The sequence below is a fragment of the Bubalus kerabau genome, chromosome 21 (genome assembly GCF_029407905.1).
Source record: "Bubalus kerabau isolate K-KA32 ecotype Philippines breed swamp buffalo chromosome 21, PCC_UOA_SB_1v2, whole genome shotgun sequence".
Taxonomy (NCBI): domain Eukaryota; kingdom Metazoa; phylum Chordata; class Mammalia; order Artiodactyla; family Bovidae; genus Bubalus; species Bubalus kerabau.
In genome coordinates this window covers 25,259,777-25,277,446 of record NC_073644.1, presented here as the reverse complement: position 1 = coordinate 25,277,446, position 17,670 = coordinate 25,259,777, and the positions used below count along the sequence as shown (strand labels likewise).

The 17,670-nt window shown below is 42.0% G+C and overlaps 1 protein-coding gene across 12 annotated transcripts in view; it reads left to right on the top strand.

The window, feature by feature from the left end:
• DTNA (dystrobrevin alpha) overlaps window positions 1–16,882 on the top strand; it is a 317,537-nt gene extending 300,655 nt beyond the window's left edge. For 8 of the 12 annotated variants that reach the window (XM_055559515.1, XM_055559512.1, XM_055559511.1 and 5 more), the window contains 6 exons: window positions 12–171; window positions 2,044–2,133; window positions 4,932–5,100; window positions 7,636–7,768; window positions 9,711–9,759; window positions 13,228–13,364. In XM_055559515.1, the coding sequence (XP_055415490.1) occupies window positions 12–171; window positions 2,044–2,133; window positions 4,932–5,100; window positions 7,636–7,768; window positions 9,711–9,728 (570 nt within the window). In that variant the 3' untranslated portion in view covers window positions 9,729–9,759; window positions 13,228–13,364. Of the gene's footprint in view, window positions 1–11; window positions 172–2,043; window positions 2,134–4,931; window positions 5,101–7,635; window positions 7,769–9,710; window positions 9,760–13,227 lie in introns of all 12 variants that reach the window. The other 4 variants (XM_055559509.1, XM_055559506.1, XM_055559513.1 and 1 more) reach the window with 4 other exon arrangements.
• The last annotated feature ends 788 nt before the right edge of the window (window positions 16,883–17,670 follow it).

The window sequence follows — 17,670 nt, the reverse complement described above, 5'->3', positions numbered from 1 at the left end:
TGTCTCTCCAGACCCAGGGGGCAGGCTCCCCCCGCTCCTCCCCTAGCCACACCATCAGCAGGCCTATTCCCATGCCGGTGCGGTCCGCGTCCGCCTGCTCCACCCCGACCCACACGCCTCAGGACTCACTCACGGGGGTAGGGGGAGACGTACAGGAGGCGTTTGCACAAAGTAAGTGGCATTACTACTATTATCGTTATTACTTTGCTGTGTTCTGCTTTATGTGACCAAAAAAAAAGTCGCCAAGGATTGCGTGTTCTATAGTTATCAGAGCCAATACCAAAGATGTTCTAGACTGTTCCGTGGCTTGTGTCAGAGCCAAGCCTGCAAGACCTTTTAGCAACTCCCTACGCTGATCTGTTCATCCCTTCACCATCTTATCTTCTGGCTTCTCTTGCCCTGCCCTGTTTTTTTAATGAGCCTTTGCTCCTTAAGGGAAAGGAAAAAAATCCTTCCAACAGTATCCCTAGGAAATTATATGAATGTAATCCATTTGAAAATCCTGCAAGATATTTCCGGCTTTCTTCTTTTTACATGAAAGGAAACTCAAGATTTGAGAGTAAACAAGCCCATCTCTTTAGCACAGAGACAATCGAAAAGGATGCTTAGTCACCTTCCAGATGCCTTAGAGAGTTGACTCATTGCCTCTGTGTTCTGGGGCTGGGAGGCGAGGCCCCCACAGTTCACAGAGGAGGGCAGAGAGTGATTGGAGATGCCAAACAGCGTTCTCCCACTGCTGCCTCTTCTAGCAATGTATGTACTGCAAGGCTGTTTCTCTTCCTGCCGAAGTTTCTGTAAGCCACGTATTTGGAATGCTGAGCCTCTTTTTTAAACATATCATGGACTTAGCTCTCAATTGGGCTCCTTGCCCTGCTCCCAGGCCAGCACACAAATATCCTTTTAACCCTTGCTGTTGTTATTGTTTAATTGCTCAGTCACGTCCAACTCTTTTGCGACCCCTTGGACTATAGCACAGTAGACTCCCCTGTCCATGGGATTTCCCAGGCAAGAATACGGGAGTGGGTTGCCATTTCCTTCTCCAGGCCATCTTCCCAACCCAGGGATCAAACACAAGTCTCCTGCACTGGCAGGCGGATTCTTTACCACTGAGCCACCAGAGAAGGCCCCGTTTGAACCCTTAGTGTGATGGAAATCTCATAATAATCTTTCTCAACCATAGAGAAAATTGGTCTAAGTTCTGAGTCAGGGTATTTGGCATACATCTTCTGCCCATGTCTTGGCAGCAGGAGCAAGAATCGTCACCCCTTTTCCACCCTCTGAGGACATTCGGTGCACAGGGTTCCCATTCCCAAGAGGTACCTGAAATAGTCGGGGGAGTTTGGGGAGCCCTGCCGGAAAGCGGAGGCTGAAATGCTGGAGATCAGAATCTGATGCACTTCAGCCACCAGGTAATGGCTACAGCGGTAGCAGCTGCTGGGAAGGCACAGCTCTGGTGGGGAAACCAGACTTTTCATCTATGAGGGCAGCACTTAAGTAGGGTGATCACATATGCCGGTTTACCTGCGACCATCCCTGTGTGTGCCAGCTCACCCAGTCATTTTTTTAAGTTTTTTTTTTTTTTTTTGATGTGGACCATTTTTAAAACTTTGATCAAATTTGTTACAATATTGCTTCTGTTTCGTTTTGGTTTTTTGGCTGTGAAGCATGTGGGACCTTAGATCTCCGACCAGGGATTGAACCCACACCCCCTACATTGGAAGGCAAAGTCTTAACCACTGGACAGCCAGAGAAGTCCTCATTCTTGTTACCAATACCACCCCTTTCACTTGTAAAATTGTCCCAGTTTGAACAATAAATTGTATGAATCCCCATCAATTGCCATGTCTTCATACATCAAAGCCCATTGCCCTGAACACAAAGTTTGTTTTGTTTTTTTTTTTAGGAAATGAACCAAAGCACTTTTGAAAAGAAGTTTTGGAAGTTTTCTTGCTGTAGAATTTCAATGGGAATGATAAACAGCATAAAAATTGGGGGAAAAGGAGAGTATTGAATTTTTTTTTTCCGTTATCATTCTTTCCTAAGGCTCAAGAAGAAATTTAAGGAATGACTTACTAGTAGCAGCAGATTCCATCACGAACACCATGTCCTCTCTTGTGAAAGAGTTGAATTCTGGTGAGTCCCTGGTCCCCTCTTATCTGTCTGCTCACTGCAGAAGGACACATAACTTCTGTTAGGGATCTGCTCATAGAACACTTAGGTGCAATCCTTTTAGCTGAAAACTCTGCATTCTTATCTTAAGATGTGTATTGTCTGAGTGAGAAATGTGAGACCATCTTGAGTTTAAGAATTAACACTTTATAGGTAAACTTTTACCAAAGGCCTCTGGAGATTTCAGCATTATCTTTAAATGTTTTTTGTTGTTGTTCGGTCTCTAAGTCTTATCCAACTTTCTGCGACCCCATGGACTGTGGCACGCTGGGCTTCTCTGTCATCCACTATCTCCAGAGTTTGCTCAAATTCATGTCCATTGAATTGGTGATGCTGTCTAACCATCTCATCCTCTGCACCCCCCTTCTCTTTTTGCCTTCAATCTTTCCCAACATCAGGGTCTATTCTTAACTTTATTTATTACCCCCAAAATAGCTAATAACTCAGAATTGTATAAAGAAGAAAATAACATTTACTGTAAGCTAAACTACTCTAGTTTAACTATTCATTTAATGTTTAATATTTAGGTTGATTCCAGTTATTTACAATTAGAAACAACTTTGCTGTTTAAAAGAGATCTTCTCATTGTCAAGTAGAAAAAGATTTTTTAAAGATCTATGTGACATTTTGTTGGGATATTAGATTTTTTAGTACTGTTTACATTTTGCTGATGAAAAGACTATAAATACATGCTTAATGCAGAAAGTTTGAAAAATGCAGAAAAGAATAAAGAAAAATATTAAAATTGACTTGTAAATCCAGAATCCCATGGGTATGCCTGTGGCTGATTCATGTTGATGTATGGCAGAAACCATCATTATATTGTAATTACCCTCCAATTAAAAATAACATTTTTTAAAAATCCAGAATTCCAAGGTAGCCACTGTTAAAAATATCATGACCCAATGTGACATGATGCTGAAGTTAGTTTATAAGGTCAAATGTCTTATTTACTAATTTAGGCTCTGTTAATTTGGAATGCGTGGCTATTTGAATGAAGCTAAACTGAAATTTGGGCTTCCTAAGTGGCTCAGTGGTAAAGAATCTGCCCACCAATGCAGGAGACAAGAGTTTGATCCCTAGGAGAAGAAGATGCCCTGGAGAAGGAAATGGCAACCTACTCCAGTATTCTTGCCTGGGACGGAGGAGCCTCTTGGGCTATAGTCTATAGGGTTGCAAAAGAGCTGGACATGACTTAGCCGCTAAACAACAACAAACTGAAATTCATCTTTGCAATACCACCAAAGAAAGATCTTCCCAGAAAATATATAGCATAAAATTGCAGTACTCTTTATCCTAATAATACTACAGAGTTTTAGACAATTTAACAGTGTTAATATACAAATAAATATCTTGCTAGTTAGGAATACATTTCATCTATTCATGAAAGCCCTACTAGCAATATGACTATTTTTCAGGACTGTGGTCATGTAGTTGAGATTACAAAAACTGTAAAAATAAAACTTCAACATTAAAAAAAAAATCTGGACTTAAATTTCTGAAAGTCTCTATAATTAGAGTTAAAATAATGAAATGGTAATCTTAACCTAAAATAATAGCAATAGAAATTGCTGCTATTATTTTAGGTTAAGATTACCAGATAGGATAAAAATGACTGTAGTTAATATATATATCATGGTTAGTGGCATATACCCAGTGCCCTAGCAAATGATGAAGAAAATGAATACATTCTCATCGGGGATGTTTCAAAGTACTATTAGTTTATACTCTTACAGTACTTTGAAATAATAAGTGAATGTAGTATTTTAGGTTTGTTTATCTTGTTAAAGTAGATTTTCCCTAATAGCTCATGGAAACCCCAAACAAGCCTTTTGGCCAACCCAATAATATTAAGCAAAAGTAACAACAGTTTTAAAGAAGAGGGGGAAAAACAGAATGCTTGGAGAATTGTCAGTTATTAAGACAAAAATTCCTTGTAACATTATTGAGATTTTAAAAAGACAATGTGTGTGTGTGTGTGTATGTGTGTTAGTTGCTCAGTCATGTCCAACTCCTTGCAACCCCATGGACTGTAGCCCACCAGACTCCTCTGTCCATGGAATTCTCCAAGCAAGAATACTGGAGTGGGTTGCCATTCCCTTCTTCAGGGGATCTTCCTGACCCAGGGATCAAACCCAGATCTCCCACATTTCAGGCATATTCTTTACCATTTAAGCCACCAGGGAAGCCCAAAAAAGACAATACTGTATTCTAAATGATCTTATGGTTCAGTTCAGTTCCGTCGCTCAGTCGCAACTCTTTGCGACCCCATGGACTGCAGTACACCAGGCCTCCCTGTCCATCACCAGCTCCTAGAGTTTACTCAAACTCATGTCTATTGAGTCAGTGATCCCATCCAACCATCTCATCTTCTGTCATCCCCTTCTCCTCCTGCCTTCAATCTTTCCCAGCATCAGGGTCTTTTCAAATGAGTCAGTTCTTCGCATCAGGTGGCCAAAATAGTGGAGTTTCAGCTTCAACATCAGTCCTTCCAATGAATATTCAGGACTGATTTCCTTTAGGATGGACTGGTTGGATCTCCTTGTAGTACAAGGGACTTTCAAGAGTCTTCCTGATTTTATGGTAATTCATGTCAATATCAATTCTCATTTTGAAAACAAATGAACACTCACTTGACTTGTGTACAGTAGCTGGTCAGTGTTTTACACAGCACAGGTTAATTTATGTTAAGCCTAGCCCTTTATTGGCTGATCATAAAAAAATCTAAGATATTCTTTACTTTCTTCAATTGTACCTAATAGAGGTGGGAAGTGAAACTGATAGTAACGTGGATTCTGAATTTGCACGGACACAGTTTGAAGATCTGGTCCCATCACCAACCTCTGAAAAAGCTTTTCTAGCACAAATCCATGCCCGAAAACCTGGGTACCTTCACGGTGGAGCTACCCCGAGCACCATGCGTGGGGACATGTGAGTATCTTCTGCCTGGGGGGTGTTTGTTTCAGCAACAGAACACTCTGCAGGGAGCATAGGAAAATAAAAACATGGTTGCTTAGTTTTTCATTTTGGAAAGGAATGACGCAGTTTCCTTTTCTGCCAGAAAAGGTAGAAGGGTGTGTGTGTGCTAAGTCACTTCAGGCCTGTCCCAATCTGTGTGACCCTATGGCCTGCAGCCCAGGCTCCTCTGTCCATGGGGTTCTCCAGGTAAGAGTACTGGAGTGGGTTGCCACGCCCTCCTCCAGGAGATCTTCCTGACCCAGGGATCAAACCCGCGTCTCTTGTGTCTCCTGCATTGGCAGACGGGTTCTTTACCACTAGCGCCCCCTGGGAAGCCCAGGTAGAAGGGCGCTTCGTTTCAATTTCTCATTGTGACTTTTCCTCCTAACAATTTCCAGAGTATCAGTAATGAAAACCAGCCAGTGCCTGCTGAGATCCTGGCCTGCCCAAGGCACTCAACCAGTTAGATACAAAATAGTGTCAAAAATCACTCCCGGCGTCCCAGGACTCATAGACTAGTTCAGAGGATAAATCATCCTGTCTTCCGAATTTACTAGATTCACTCTTAAGGGACCCGGTGATACTAGAGAGGCCTCTGTTTAAAGTGAGTATAAACATCATCTATGCACTTGTGATTTGAATAACTAAATGTATAAAAATCTCGTTATAAAGAAGTCCAATTTGCTTGACTTGTTGAATATGTATAAATCTGACCTTCAAAAGACATTTTGCAAAGATTTTCACCCAATTAGGTTTCTGTAGCTTGACAGGAGCCAGTAGAATCAGTGACATTCCCGACTAGATTATGACCTTGGATCAGCTCCAAGTAGTCAGGCAGAAAAAGTTAAAGCTGAGAAACAAAGGCAAAGCAAGGACAGACCTGCAGAGCCCAGCTTGGGAGGGAAAAGAATAAAATGAAGAAAGTTAAATAAGTGGAGTTCTGAGAAATACAGACAAGGGCTCACCCAGAAGCTGGAAAAGGGAGTTGATGAGCAATTTAAAAAAAAGCTACAGAAGGGTGGTGGGGCTTAACATGAGAAGAACTGCAGACTCGTCTACAAAAATAAACTGTCTGTTTTAAAGACCCAAAGAAGAAACTAACCAGAGGCCTTTCTGGTGTTTTGACTCCCCATCCAAGGAGTGAGTAAAAAGACCAGTAATAATGGGAAATTATAAATAGACATGGTTTGAAAGCCAGCTGTGAAAAGGCAGAGAGCATAATATCACAACAAAACAGTTATGATTTTATGTGGCAGGAGGCTGCTGCTTTTAATTGTAGTTCGCTTTCTTGTCCTTCCCTCTATAATTTAGAATTATTTGATTTGTTTGTTATTCAGACTGGTGAACTGTGATCAGTTCAGTCTGGTAAATAATGTATCTATGTGATTTTTTATAATTGAGCATTTACATGGTGGTGACCTAAAACTTTCTTGATCCACTCGTAAGATCCAAGACTGTAGCTAAAGCCACCCGATCTGCTGTTCCTGGCAGGCTGGTGGCAGGACCAACTACCAACAGGGCTGTGGGGGTTGGGAAGGGAAAGTTTACAGAGGCCTTGCAGACCTATTTAGGCTGGCCCCAAACCTCTAAAAATAACAAGAACATGCCGTACAGATATAAATAAACATGAACATTGGCATTTATGTTCCAACCCAGAAACTTCTACTTGACCACTCTTTTTCATTTTAGGGGATATTTTAATATCTGTACTATCTAAGCATGTACTGTGTTTTAGCCCGAGAATATTTTAGTCATATGATTTAGATAGTGAATTTATATTCAGTCCCAGGAAGAACTTTATATATACTTGGATGAATAGATGGAGAGTCACACATTAGTGAATGAGATCATTCTTATCCATTTGTTTCATGGTGGAATTGGACAATTTAAATGGATTTCTTAAAGTCAGAGATAGTATACATCTTTAAGATCAAGAGCTGTGGGTTAGAATATTAGTCTCCCTGACATTGATTGGCTGATACTCTGAGCCTTGATTCTACCATAAAAATACAGCACATGACTGCATGGGCCTATATACATGCAGAACACAAAGAGCATTAAATTATAAACAAATATTCTTAGACATTATTTCACTAGAGGGCTCACTTTCCTTATAGAAAGTGCTCTTGGACTCCGTTTTTTTAAGCCCCCAAATTGGGAAAACTGTATCCTCTCAAAAGATAAGCCTGCCTTTTTTTTAAGAATGGGAAACATTTAAAGGGCAACTCATTCCAAGAAACTCTAGGAAAACAGGTGACAACGATCACCAGACCACCATAGAAAAACTGCCTATGAGAACGCCTTGATCATATATTTCTCCAAACTTCCAAAGCGTCTTTCAAGGTTTTTTCATCATGTCAAAGAAAATCCTAAATCGAAGTAAATCGAAGCAAAGAAGTGAATTAGAGACAAAATAAATGTGCACCCAGAACGGCAGGTAATACAGGGATTCCACTCATATTTGCCTTTTAAGATTTGCTCCAAAACGCCCTCTGTGGTTGACTCCAGGGTTACAGAAGACGGGGACCCCTACGTGCGGCCAGAGGATGAGAACTATGAAGATGACTCCGTCCGGCAGCTGGAGAATGAGCTGAAAATGGAGGAGTACCTAAAACAGAAGCTACAGGACGAAGCCTATCAGGTACCGAGACGCCACCCCACACCACCCACCACTTCGGCCCCCGCCGCTCAGTGGCTGGATCTTTCACATTATTCCAAAACTTGGTGTCTTCTCCTTCCTTCCACCCTCCCTTTCTGGAATATTCTGACAATACCCCTTAGCCCATGAATTCTAAGACAGGAAAAGGTTTAATGCTTCTTATAGCTGTCACTCACCATGTATTCCTATAAATTCTGAGCTGGAAAATGAAAAGAGGCCTTCCATGGTGATGAATAGTTCATGACCCTCCAAGATCATTAGGAAAACACTTTTTAAGAAAATATACAGCTGGCTGTCCATATCAGCAGATTCAGAATCTGTGGATACTGAGGCTCAACTGGAGGGGACTTTGAGTATCCATGGATGCTGGCATCTGCAGGATGGGGGTATCCTGGAACCAGTCCCCCATGAATACTCTGGGATTCTATGCCCTTGGGTGGGCCACAGGGCACAAGGAAATTGACTAAGCCTAAGTATACCTCTGTTCTTGAATCACTTGTCCTCAACTTCCCTCCCTGCCTGCCTCGTATCAAATGTTAAGAAGTCAAAGAGTGACAAACCTCAGCTAGAAATGCTGGGGGAACTGTAGGCCCCCATTCAGCAGGGTGTGGTTGGACAGACTGTCATATATCCTGGATAGCATGATCATCCACCTGAGAATTCACCCAACATAACACATGCAGTGGAGAATATTATCCTTACAGGAATGCATTTTCCCATGGAGATTGTTCTACTCCCCTGTTTATTTACCTTGTACATTTCCCCTCCCTGCATCTTGCCGGGGTTCTGGGAGGACAGGGGTGTTTGGATGGTTGAGACCTACTGCCCCCCACGAGGCCCCAGTGGGTTATTTTTATCAGGTCAGGCTTTCTGTCCAATATCCAGATAAGTTTTTTCCACCATCTTTGGAGCAGTAGCTCTCTCTTACTCTGTTATTGGAAGAAAGAATAGCAGATAAAATAAGTTATCTACTACTCATACATCTGTAGATTGCTTGGAAATATTTTCCCAAGAAAAACAGAGCAAGAGGGAAGCCTACTAACCCCACCTTGACAATATAAAACAGAAGTTTTGCCTCTTTGGAATGTTCCAAAACAGTTGTGTTTCAGAATAACTTCAGAATGTAGGCCTAGATAAACAAAGAGGGACCAGATATGTAAAGCCGTACTTGAATCCTGCATAATCAGACCTGCCCCGAGTGTACACCAGGGAGGACGTTTTTCTTCGCAACTTCTATGGCCTGTCCACAAGAGGAAATTTGCCCGGATGAAGCCCCAGGGTGTCTCTGGGAACTCTGAGGGGTGGCATTCCTACGTATATCTCCTTTTGGCCCTGCTGCACAGAAGGAGAGAGAGAGGTGGTTAAATAATCAATATTCTGGTTCATGCTGTTAGAGGCGCCTGTTAGACCTCCCTCTGGGAGCCCACATTAGTTTCTGGATTTTGGTGACAACCGTAACTGAAATTCTAATTTTTTTTTTTTAAGATAAGGAATCATTTCATATAAGGTATTAGATTTTTATTTATTTCAATGAACTAGAGATCTAACCTGATACAAGCAAAATGAAAGGAAATTCTATTAACAGCATCAGCTTCCATTGGAGTTCCTGCCATCTCTGGTAGATTTTAAGCTCCTTCTCTCTCTCTCTTGCCTTTCCTCACTACAACCAGTGACTTCAAAGAAAAGACAAAGAAAAGGTCGAAGAGATTGTAATGGGTCCATGTGTTATATGCCCTGGAGAAGGTTGAAGTGGTTTTTCCTTGACTGCTCTATGAGCTGTTGGATGGGTCAGAAAGTTACTTGCGTTCCCTGGATTCTCTCTATCTATCTTTCTGCATGGCTTCCAACCAAATAATTCACCAGCTTGACTGCATCACAGACTTGACATGTCACCTTTCTTGTTTGTGTCCTTTGTCACCCGCAGGTCAGCTTGCAAGGTTGAATGCAATAGCCTTTTATCACTCTCCTCTCAAGTAAGTATCCACTTATTTAGGAGGAAATGTGGTCACTGTACCCTGGATTCTGATCACTTGTAACCTACATGCACAGTCACTATCTCTTGGGGTTTTTCTATGGTAAACTATCCTCTTCCCCTGCTGATAGCAAAGAATCATCCTGGGCCATGAAGCATATCGTTCTAGTCCAGTGGTGATTTGGCAGACAACCTTGGGAGTTCACTTTTTACTCTATAAATTAGGAAAACTGGCAGAGGAATTTCTGTAACCCAAAGATGCCCCAGAAATGTGCGGCTATAAAGCCAATTTGCTGATCCATAACTGCATCCAAGGTTTCAACCTCTCTGGCACTTGAGAGAGAAAAATGCAAGCTTGCTCAGCACTTGCAGAAATGAGTCAGCTCCTTAGTCCTGCTGTACTTAGGCCCCAAAAGATCAAAGTGTGCACCTTAACCAGTGAAATCAAGAACATGAATCACTAAAGAAAACGAGAAACAAAGCACAGAGGGAAGCTTCCACAGCCTTATGCTTTTGGAACAGCTAATTCACACCCATCATGGAATTCAGCAAGATATAAATTAATTTAAAATACCTTTTCTGTGGCTTGTGATCCCCCACCTTCAGAGATTTACCTAAATACATGGGAAATTCTCAGTAGCTTTTTTTTTTTTTTTCTAATTTAAAGAGACTAGCATTTGATTGGCAAGGACCACTTGACTATAGTGGTCTGAAGCTTAGGATCTGGACTCTAACAGACTGATTTCAAAAGTGAGTTCCATAAAATCCTAGCAGCATAATCCTTGAAAACTTGCTTAGACTTCCATGAGCCTCTGTTCCCACTGTACAACATGTATCAGAATACCTACCTCATAGAGGAGCTGTGCTCCCTGGGATACACCAAGTTACAGCTTAACCTAGTGGCAGACACATTATCATTTCATCCTGAGCACACACATACATGCCTAGCCCTCTGCTCAGTGCTTTAGAAGCAGTTCAGTCCCTGGGAGTGACAATGATTATTGTGTGAGTGTATAAGAACCCCCAAGACTCAGAACTAGCTTGCTGTCTCTACTTAGGTGAATAAGGTTGGGATTCAGCTTTGTGCTACATTTGACACACCTTCAGCTACACTGTCCCATGAGTCTGATGGTTTCTCTGGCTCCAGCTCATGGCCATTTAGATGTCCCACATTACAATTCAAAGCTAATACACCTCTCATAGTCATGACTGCATAAGACCAAGGACTTGTAACTATTTTAGTTCTTCAGTCTATTCCCACCCATGGAATCTCCTAAGTCTACAGTACAGTTGAGAGGAAACTCAACCCTGGCTGCTAAGTTGAAAAAGGAATATATGTCTTCTAAATGATATAGCAATTAGTAATGAATATATTCTAGCTGAAACACTGCTGACCTCCTGTCTCCGTCCTCAGGTTAAGATGAAGCAAGTAAAAATCAAGGTGTAATTGTTATTATGAAATATATTTTTTGAGCTGTGAGGCCCTTTGGGTATAAAAGGAAAGATCTTATTGAGTACATTTTAGTCTGTCTCCCCTGGACTTGAGCCTACTGCACCACAAGTTCTCCTGATTCATCATGACTATAGTGAAAAATTCCCAAGAGCAATTTCTGAAAATATTCACTCCAGTTACTTTCCCAGAGGAGCAAGACGTTTCCTTTCATAGCATTTTCTTTCTCTGAACTCTAGCAATTTGATCATTTTTGTTATGCACATTATTTAAACATCAGTAGGTAGTTCTTATAAAAATGTACTTCTTTAAAAAGCCTAATAAAATGCCTTTGACATTTTTTATTTAGTTGCTAAGTCATGTCCAATTCTTTTGCCACCCATGGACTATAGCCTGCCAGGCTCCTCTGTCCATGAGATTTTTCAGGCAAAGATACTGGAGTGGGTTGCCATTTCCTTCTCCAGGGGATCTTCCAAACCCTGGGATCAAACCCATGTCTCCTGTGTTGGCAGGTGGATTCTTTACGACTGAGCCACAATGGAAGCCCCAGCCCTGGACATAAACCAAGATAAAAAGCAGTATTTGGTTCTTGTCCATAAATGCCAAAGATTTTAATCTTCTGTTTCAAATTTTATTTCCAGTAAAACTTAAAACAGTTGTGACCTCTGCTACTTACCGCATCCTTACCTACCTAGATGGCCTTCCACAGGATTCTAAATATAAACCAGTCTGTCACCAAATCACCAAGTCAGACAAAATTAATTTAAGATCTGGAACACTGCAGGAACTAGTAGCTTTTCATCCTTGCAGCTAGTTCTACCCTACTATAATTTTTCTTGATGAAACCAAGAAAGACAGCTGAAATAGTAGAACAGTTATCTGTTGAAATCTATTCACTTGAACTTTCTGGCTATACTGCAAGACCAAAAATTATCCCAAAATATATGCATCTCTTCTGCAAGGGTCTGAAAGTCGATTTCATCAGCTCAAAGTCAATTAGGCATCCATGAAGCAGAGCCCTACATGCTGCTGCTGCTAAGTCGCTTCAGTCGTGTCCGACTCTGTGCAACCCCATAGACGGCAGCCCAACAGGCTTCCTCATCCCTGGGATTCTCCAGGCAAGAACACTGGAGTGGGTTGCCATTTCCTCCTCCAATGCATGAAAGTGAAAAGTGAAAGAGAAGTCTCTTAGTCATGTCTGACTCGTAGCGACCCCATGGACTGCAGCCTACCAGGCTCCTCCATCCATGGGATTCTCCAGGCAAGAGTACTGGAGTGGGATGCCATTGCCTTCTCTGGAGCCCTACATGACTAAGGGGCAAAAGGTGAAACACCAGAAACATGGAAGATCCATCCTCTGCTCAAGAAAATCCTTAGGCCTCTTTGAAGATAAATATGCACTTACCAACACATTAACAAAAGTTATCAAGAGAAATCTGTTTTATTGCTTTTCAGCTAGCCACTTGGGAAAAAACGGTACACATAAAGCTTAGCACCCGAATTAGAGTCCACCATGGTTCCATTTTGGCCCATCAAATCTTAGGTTGGTCCCTTCTCCATCCCTCTGGCCACATGGTACTCCACTCACCTTGGCCAGCCACATCCTAACTTCAGAAACTGGAGGATGGACGATCAAAGGTGGATTTTTTTTTTAATTAGCATGGCAAAAACAAAAACAAAATTAGCATGGCATTCTGATGGTGAGTCAGTGCTTTCGTCTCCTTGTCCAAAGGACAACACAGATATTTCTGTTTATGTTGCTTGAACCTTCCAGATGCCTTAGGTGCCCACTAGGCAGGAGTCTCAGCATGGAGGATTCTTGTCCTGTCTTCTATCAGAAGGTGCAGTAGCCCAGTGTCCCAAGACGGTCATTCCTGATTGTCAGGGGAAGAAAGGAGTGTGTGTGTGTGTGTGTGTGTGTTTTGGGGTTGGGGGAAGGGAGGATTCTAAGCTTCATAACTCTAATTTAGAGAACAGTTTCCATCTTTAAAAAAGAAATTACACATTGCTTATTCCCAGGCAAGCTATAGTCAGACAGATGCAAGTAACAGGAGAGCTGGTGATGAAGGACAGAGCTGCACCCCCAGAGGAGAAGACGGCAGCCTGGCAGCAGCCTCAGCTCATGGAAGAGAGGACCCACCACATGCAGCCGCTCCCGACAGACCCCCGCCCCCTAAAGACTGTGTTCTGCCGACTATAGTGCAGCTAACTTTTTGTTCTAAGTTTTGTAGTTCATAGATGTGTGTTTTGAGAAGGAAAAAAAAAAATAAGACTTCTGTTCAAAGCTAACTTATCAGCTACATCTTCTGTAATATGGCTCATCCCTCGAAATGAAAACACAGGCTGAAATCCCATGCTGCTGTTACTCGCAATGGCAGTATTAACAAGCATCTTACCTTTGCACATGATATTGAACCTGGTCAGTTTACAACGACATTACTAATACTGTTTATAGCTAGGAGTTTAATTTCTGAATTCTCTGAGATTTTAGCAAACCAGTTGATTATATACACTGTACATTTTTTTTTCCACAGCAACTGGAAAAAAAACAACCACTTGCAGTTATTCACTGAGCCCGAAGGATTTGGTTCCTGAGGGTACAGACTCAGAGCCCCAAAGCCAAGAAGGGTCCTTGGCCTGCATGGTCTGCACTTGTCTCCAAGTCTCTGAAAGCAGAGGCTTGAACCAAACCCATCAGGAGAATCCAGTCTCTGTGGCTTCTTTCCAACTTGGGGTTGTTTTCTTTCAAGATACTCTTAACCAGTCAGCCATAGAATTTAGTGTAAATATTTTTTTTTCCAAATAGAGATCATATTCCAAAAAAAAAAAGGCAACATTCAAATTATATAGAATCTAGTTTTTAAAATCAGCACAGATCTTCTTAAAAACTGTGAACTCTGTTTTGAAATACTCGTTACTAAAGCTGTTTATAAACCACAGGTGCCATAAGATCCCCCAGTGGACTCAAGTTATCTCTGCTCTTCCACGGCTGGTTCCTTTCGGTTTAGCTTTAGGGAGCATGTTTCTAACAGCACCGCTCATCCACCGGTTCCCCATCAGGTCGTTTGGAGGCCTTTCAGCTTTAAATGTACAGGCTTAAAGTGCGCTTGCAAACGTTCGCTCTCCTTTTCTTTCTGAATGTGTTTTGCCTTAGCTGGCTCCCTGGTGTTCTGCATGCAGCCTCCTGTGGTCACGTGAGAGGAAACAGGCTTTCCTAAGTGGAGCTGGGATCTTGCACTCCGTGAAAAGCTGATGTGCAAAAGAACTGTCAAGGAAGGGAGAATGAATGACTCTGTTGATGGTCCTTTCTGAGGGCCCTCTTTGGGGAGCACCAAAGACCTCCCTTAGGGATTCTGGGGAAATGAAAAGAAAATAATCTTCTACTTGTTTCAAGATTTGATGAAATAAAAATCCTGCAACATAGTAGATACATTATCCTTAAATTGGCAGCTTCTCTGGGTTCCTGTTTCTCATTTAAAAGAAAGAAGAGAACATCATTCTAGAACAGTGGTTCTTGAAATGTGGTCCTTGGACCAGCAGCGCCAGCATTACCTGGGGAGTTTATTAGAAATGCAGATTCTTAGGCCCTAACCCCAGCCCTACTGAAGCAGAAATTCTGGGGTTGGGGCCCCGTCATCAGTGTTTGAACTTTCCAGGTGATTCTGATGCATGCAGAAGCTGAAGAACCACTGCTTTAGAAGAAAGTTGTGTAATAAAATCTCTGAAAAGGCCTTACTCAGAATAAGCAAGAAAGGTTCTGAGTCATCCTCAAAGTTTGAGCGATTCAATTTTGCTTCCAGGGTTGGCAGAAGCTTTCTCCCACCCCACAGAGTTGGTAGTTGGTGGGTGCCCTGCTGAGAAGTGACATCCCAACTTCTTCCTTCTTCCTTTCCAGAGGGCTCTCAGATGCTCCCATCTCTGAGTTGGGTCAGACACCACCTCCTTGACTGCCCTCAGGAACAAATTCGCTTGCCTTGGGGTTAGTAAAGCTCTCGGTTGGCATTAGCAAGGAGCACATTCTGCCCCTTGATGTACTTAATCATTTTTCCCTGGAGAGCCAGCCTGACAAATGCCCCTGAGAACAGGCTGACACCAAAGGAACACAACTGCAGAGTTCTCAGATTTCTTTGCACAGAGGGATGTTATTGCAGGTTTTGTTGGTGTATCTTAATGTTCATCTCCTTCCCTCTGCCCATCCTCTGTGAACCCATACCTCTCTAGATAGAGCAGGTGGCCACTGGTGCCTCATACTCAGTACTTAAAACCACTACATCCCAGCTACCTACATAGCTGTTGGCTCTGAATCATAGCTGGGCAGTTCTCAGTCTCAGAACCCTGACCCTGCAGGTGGCGTTCAGCCACTACCTGGACCGAGCTGACAGATGTTATCATTTTGTGTTTCTGCATCATAATGTTTGTCTAAGGTTTGGATTGTTCTGTGGGTAACCTTCCCTCATCATAGTGTTCGTTGCCAATTCCATCACACGGTTGTCGATCCCATCATACGAAGTCATTGCAAGGACTCTGGAAACTGCTGCCATTGACCGATTCCTGACTAACCAGCCACCTTTTCTTTCTCTTAGCTCCACGTCAGCCCTGAGACCAGACTCAAGCACCCCTGTCCTGTAAACGAGACAAAATGGCGTGCGTTATTTTGGGTTTTCGTGTTTTTGGGCGGGTTTCTTTCCTTGGCTCTCCAAATCTACTTTTGGGGCCTGTTCTAAGTGCAAACCCAGCAGGTGTCACCTGTCCTGTCCATTACGTACAGTTCTGTCTGGCGAGGGTTGTTTCTTTCTTGTTCCACGATGAATTGCACATCCATCTCCATTAGAGGTGATGCCCTATTAATGAGCACTGGTCTAACACAGCCAACCCTCCCCCACGGCTAATGTGAACGGAGGGAGGGAGGAGGGTGAAATCTACTGTAGGGGATTCAGGAATCAGTTGTGGTTGGTCAGGACGGAAGTCGGGGTAAATGTGGTTGGTCAGAGGGAGATGTGCTGGAGATTATGAAAAATGGATTCTCGAGTGATCTGCTATAAGACAGGGAAGGTTCATTTGTAAGTAGTAATGTGAACTGAACTACATAAGAGTGTGGCCTTTGTTGTGATATACTATGTATTTTCTTATATGCATGAGCCAAACTGTTGCATCATAATTTAGCACTGATGTCTGCTTTTATTTTGATCATCTTTGTCCACCCTCATTAGTTCTTGGCTGTTAACTGTAGGTAGACGTTGTAGATCCAGCAGCCTTTGGTTGCTGCAGTCACCTTGGTTCGATTCCGCACAAACAACTCCATGTCCTCAGAAGAAAGGGCATTTTTACCTTTGAACCAAAAAGAGGGAAAAAAACAAAAAAAGTCAGAGGTATCATATCCTGAGGCTAATTAACTCTAAGACATTTTTAATTATGACTACTGTAATTTGACGCCATTTGAAGTAACCAATTCAGAGACACTAAAGATGTCACAACATTCATGGGTATGTAACAAAACTACTATTGTATGGGTTTTTTGTATTGCTGTTAAGTATTGTTTTGTGTGTATGTGTGTGTGTTGGAACCTCCTGGGGACATGTTATATTTTGAAGTGATTAAACTATTTAATTGTGTGTCTATATTTTGGAATGGAATTATTTCTTCATTAAAAAATGTTTTTAAAAACACTATATCTTGTGTATTTTGTTCTTTTGTTTCAATGAATGTTCCCTAAAACAACATGAGGTTAGTCTAAGAAAGACAAGTCAGTGTTTGGAGCGTGAAGCTTGGACTTTTTGCTGATTGAGGATCAAGCAATTGAGGTCAAATATTTCACCTTTTCCTGCCTTTGAGGATGCAGTTTTTTTTAAAACTGAGATACTATTCTGCTGCTCATGGAAAGCCTTGTTATGATTAAGATCAAAAATCCATACTCCCTCTCCTTTTTTCTCTTCCTCTTCTTTCTTTTCTTCCCCAAATTCCAAATGTTGGGAAAAAACAACTAACGTTTGTGTAATCCTTTACAACTTTCAAAAACCCTGTTTCATTTACATTTGATCCTCACTTTATCCATTTGAGGAGTACTTAGTCATCCAGATGTATAACTTACGGTGCTGCCTTTGTTCTGAAAAAATCTGCAGACCAGGCTGAGATGAGAAGTAGACTAGGCATGCCATCAAACAAGAAACAGAGGGGAAAACACAAGAAATTTCCCACTTCTGAGAAGATGGTGCGCTCTTCGGAGGAGTTGCAGGAATTAGGCTTCTCCCTCTATCCAGGGCAATGGAGCCTTCGCCTCACTCCCAGTAGATCTTGCATCAGACGAGACCAAGATTCATCCAAGGAATTGTGCTCTCAATTCCTTGGCGTTGGTTTAATTTCTACTGCTGTCTTCTGATTGCCCTAGCAACACATATTAAACTTTGCAAATTATGTGTTCCAAATATTATCTGAGCAAGTAAAGAAAAACTGGGAGGCACTGGA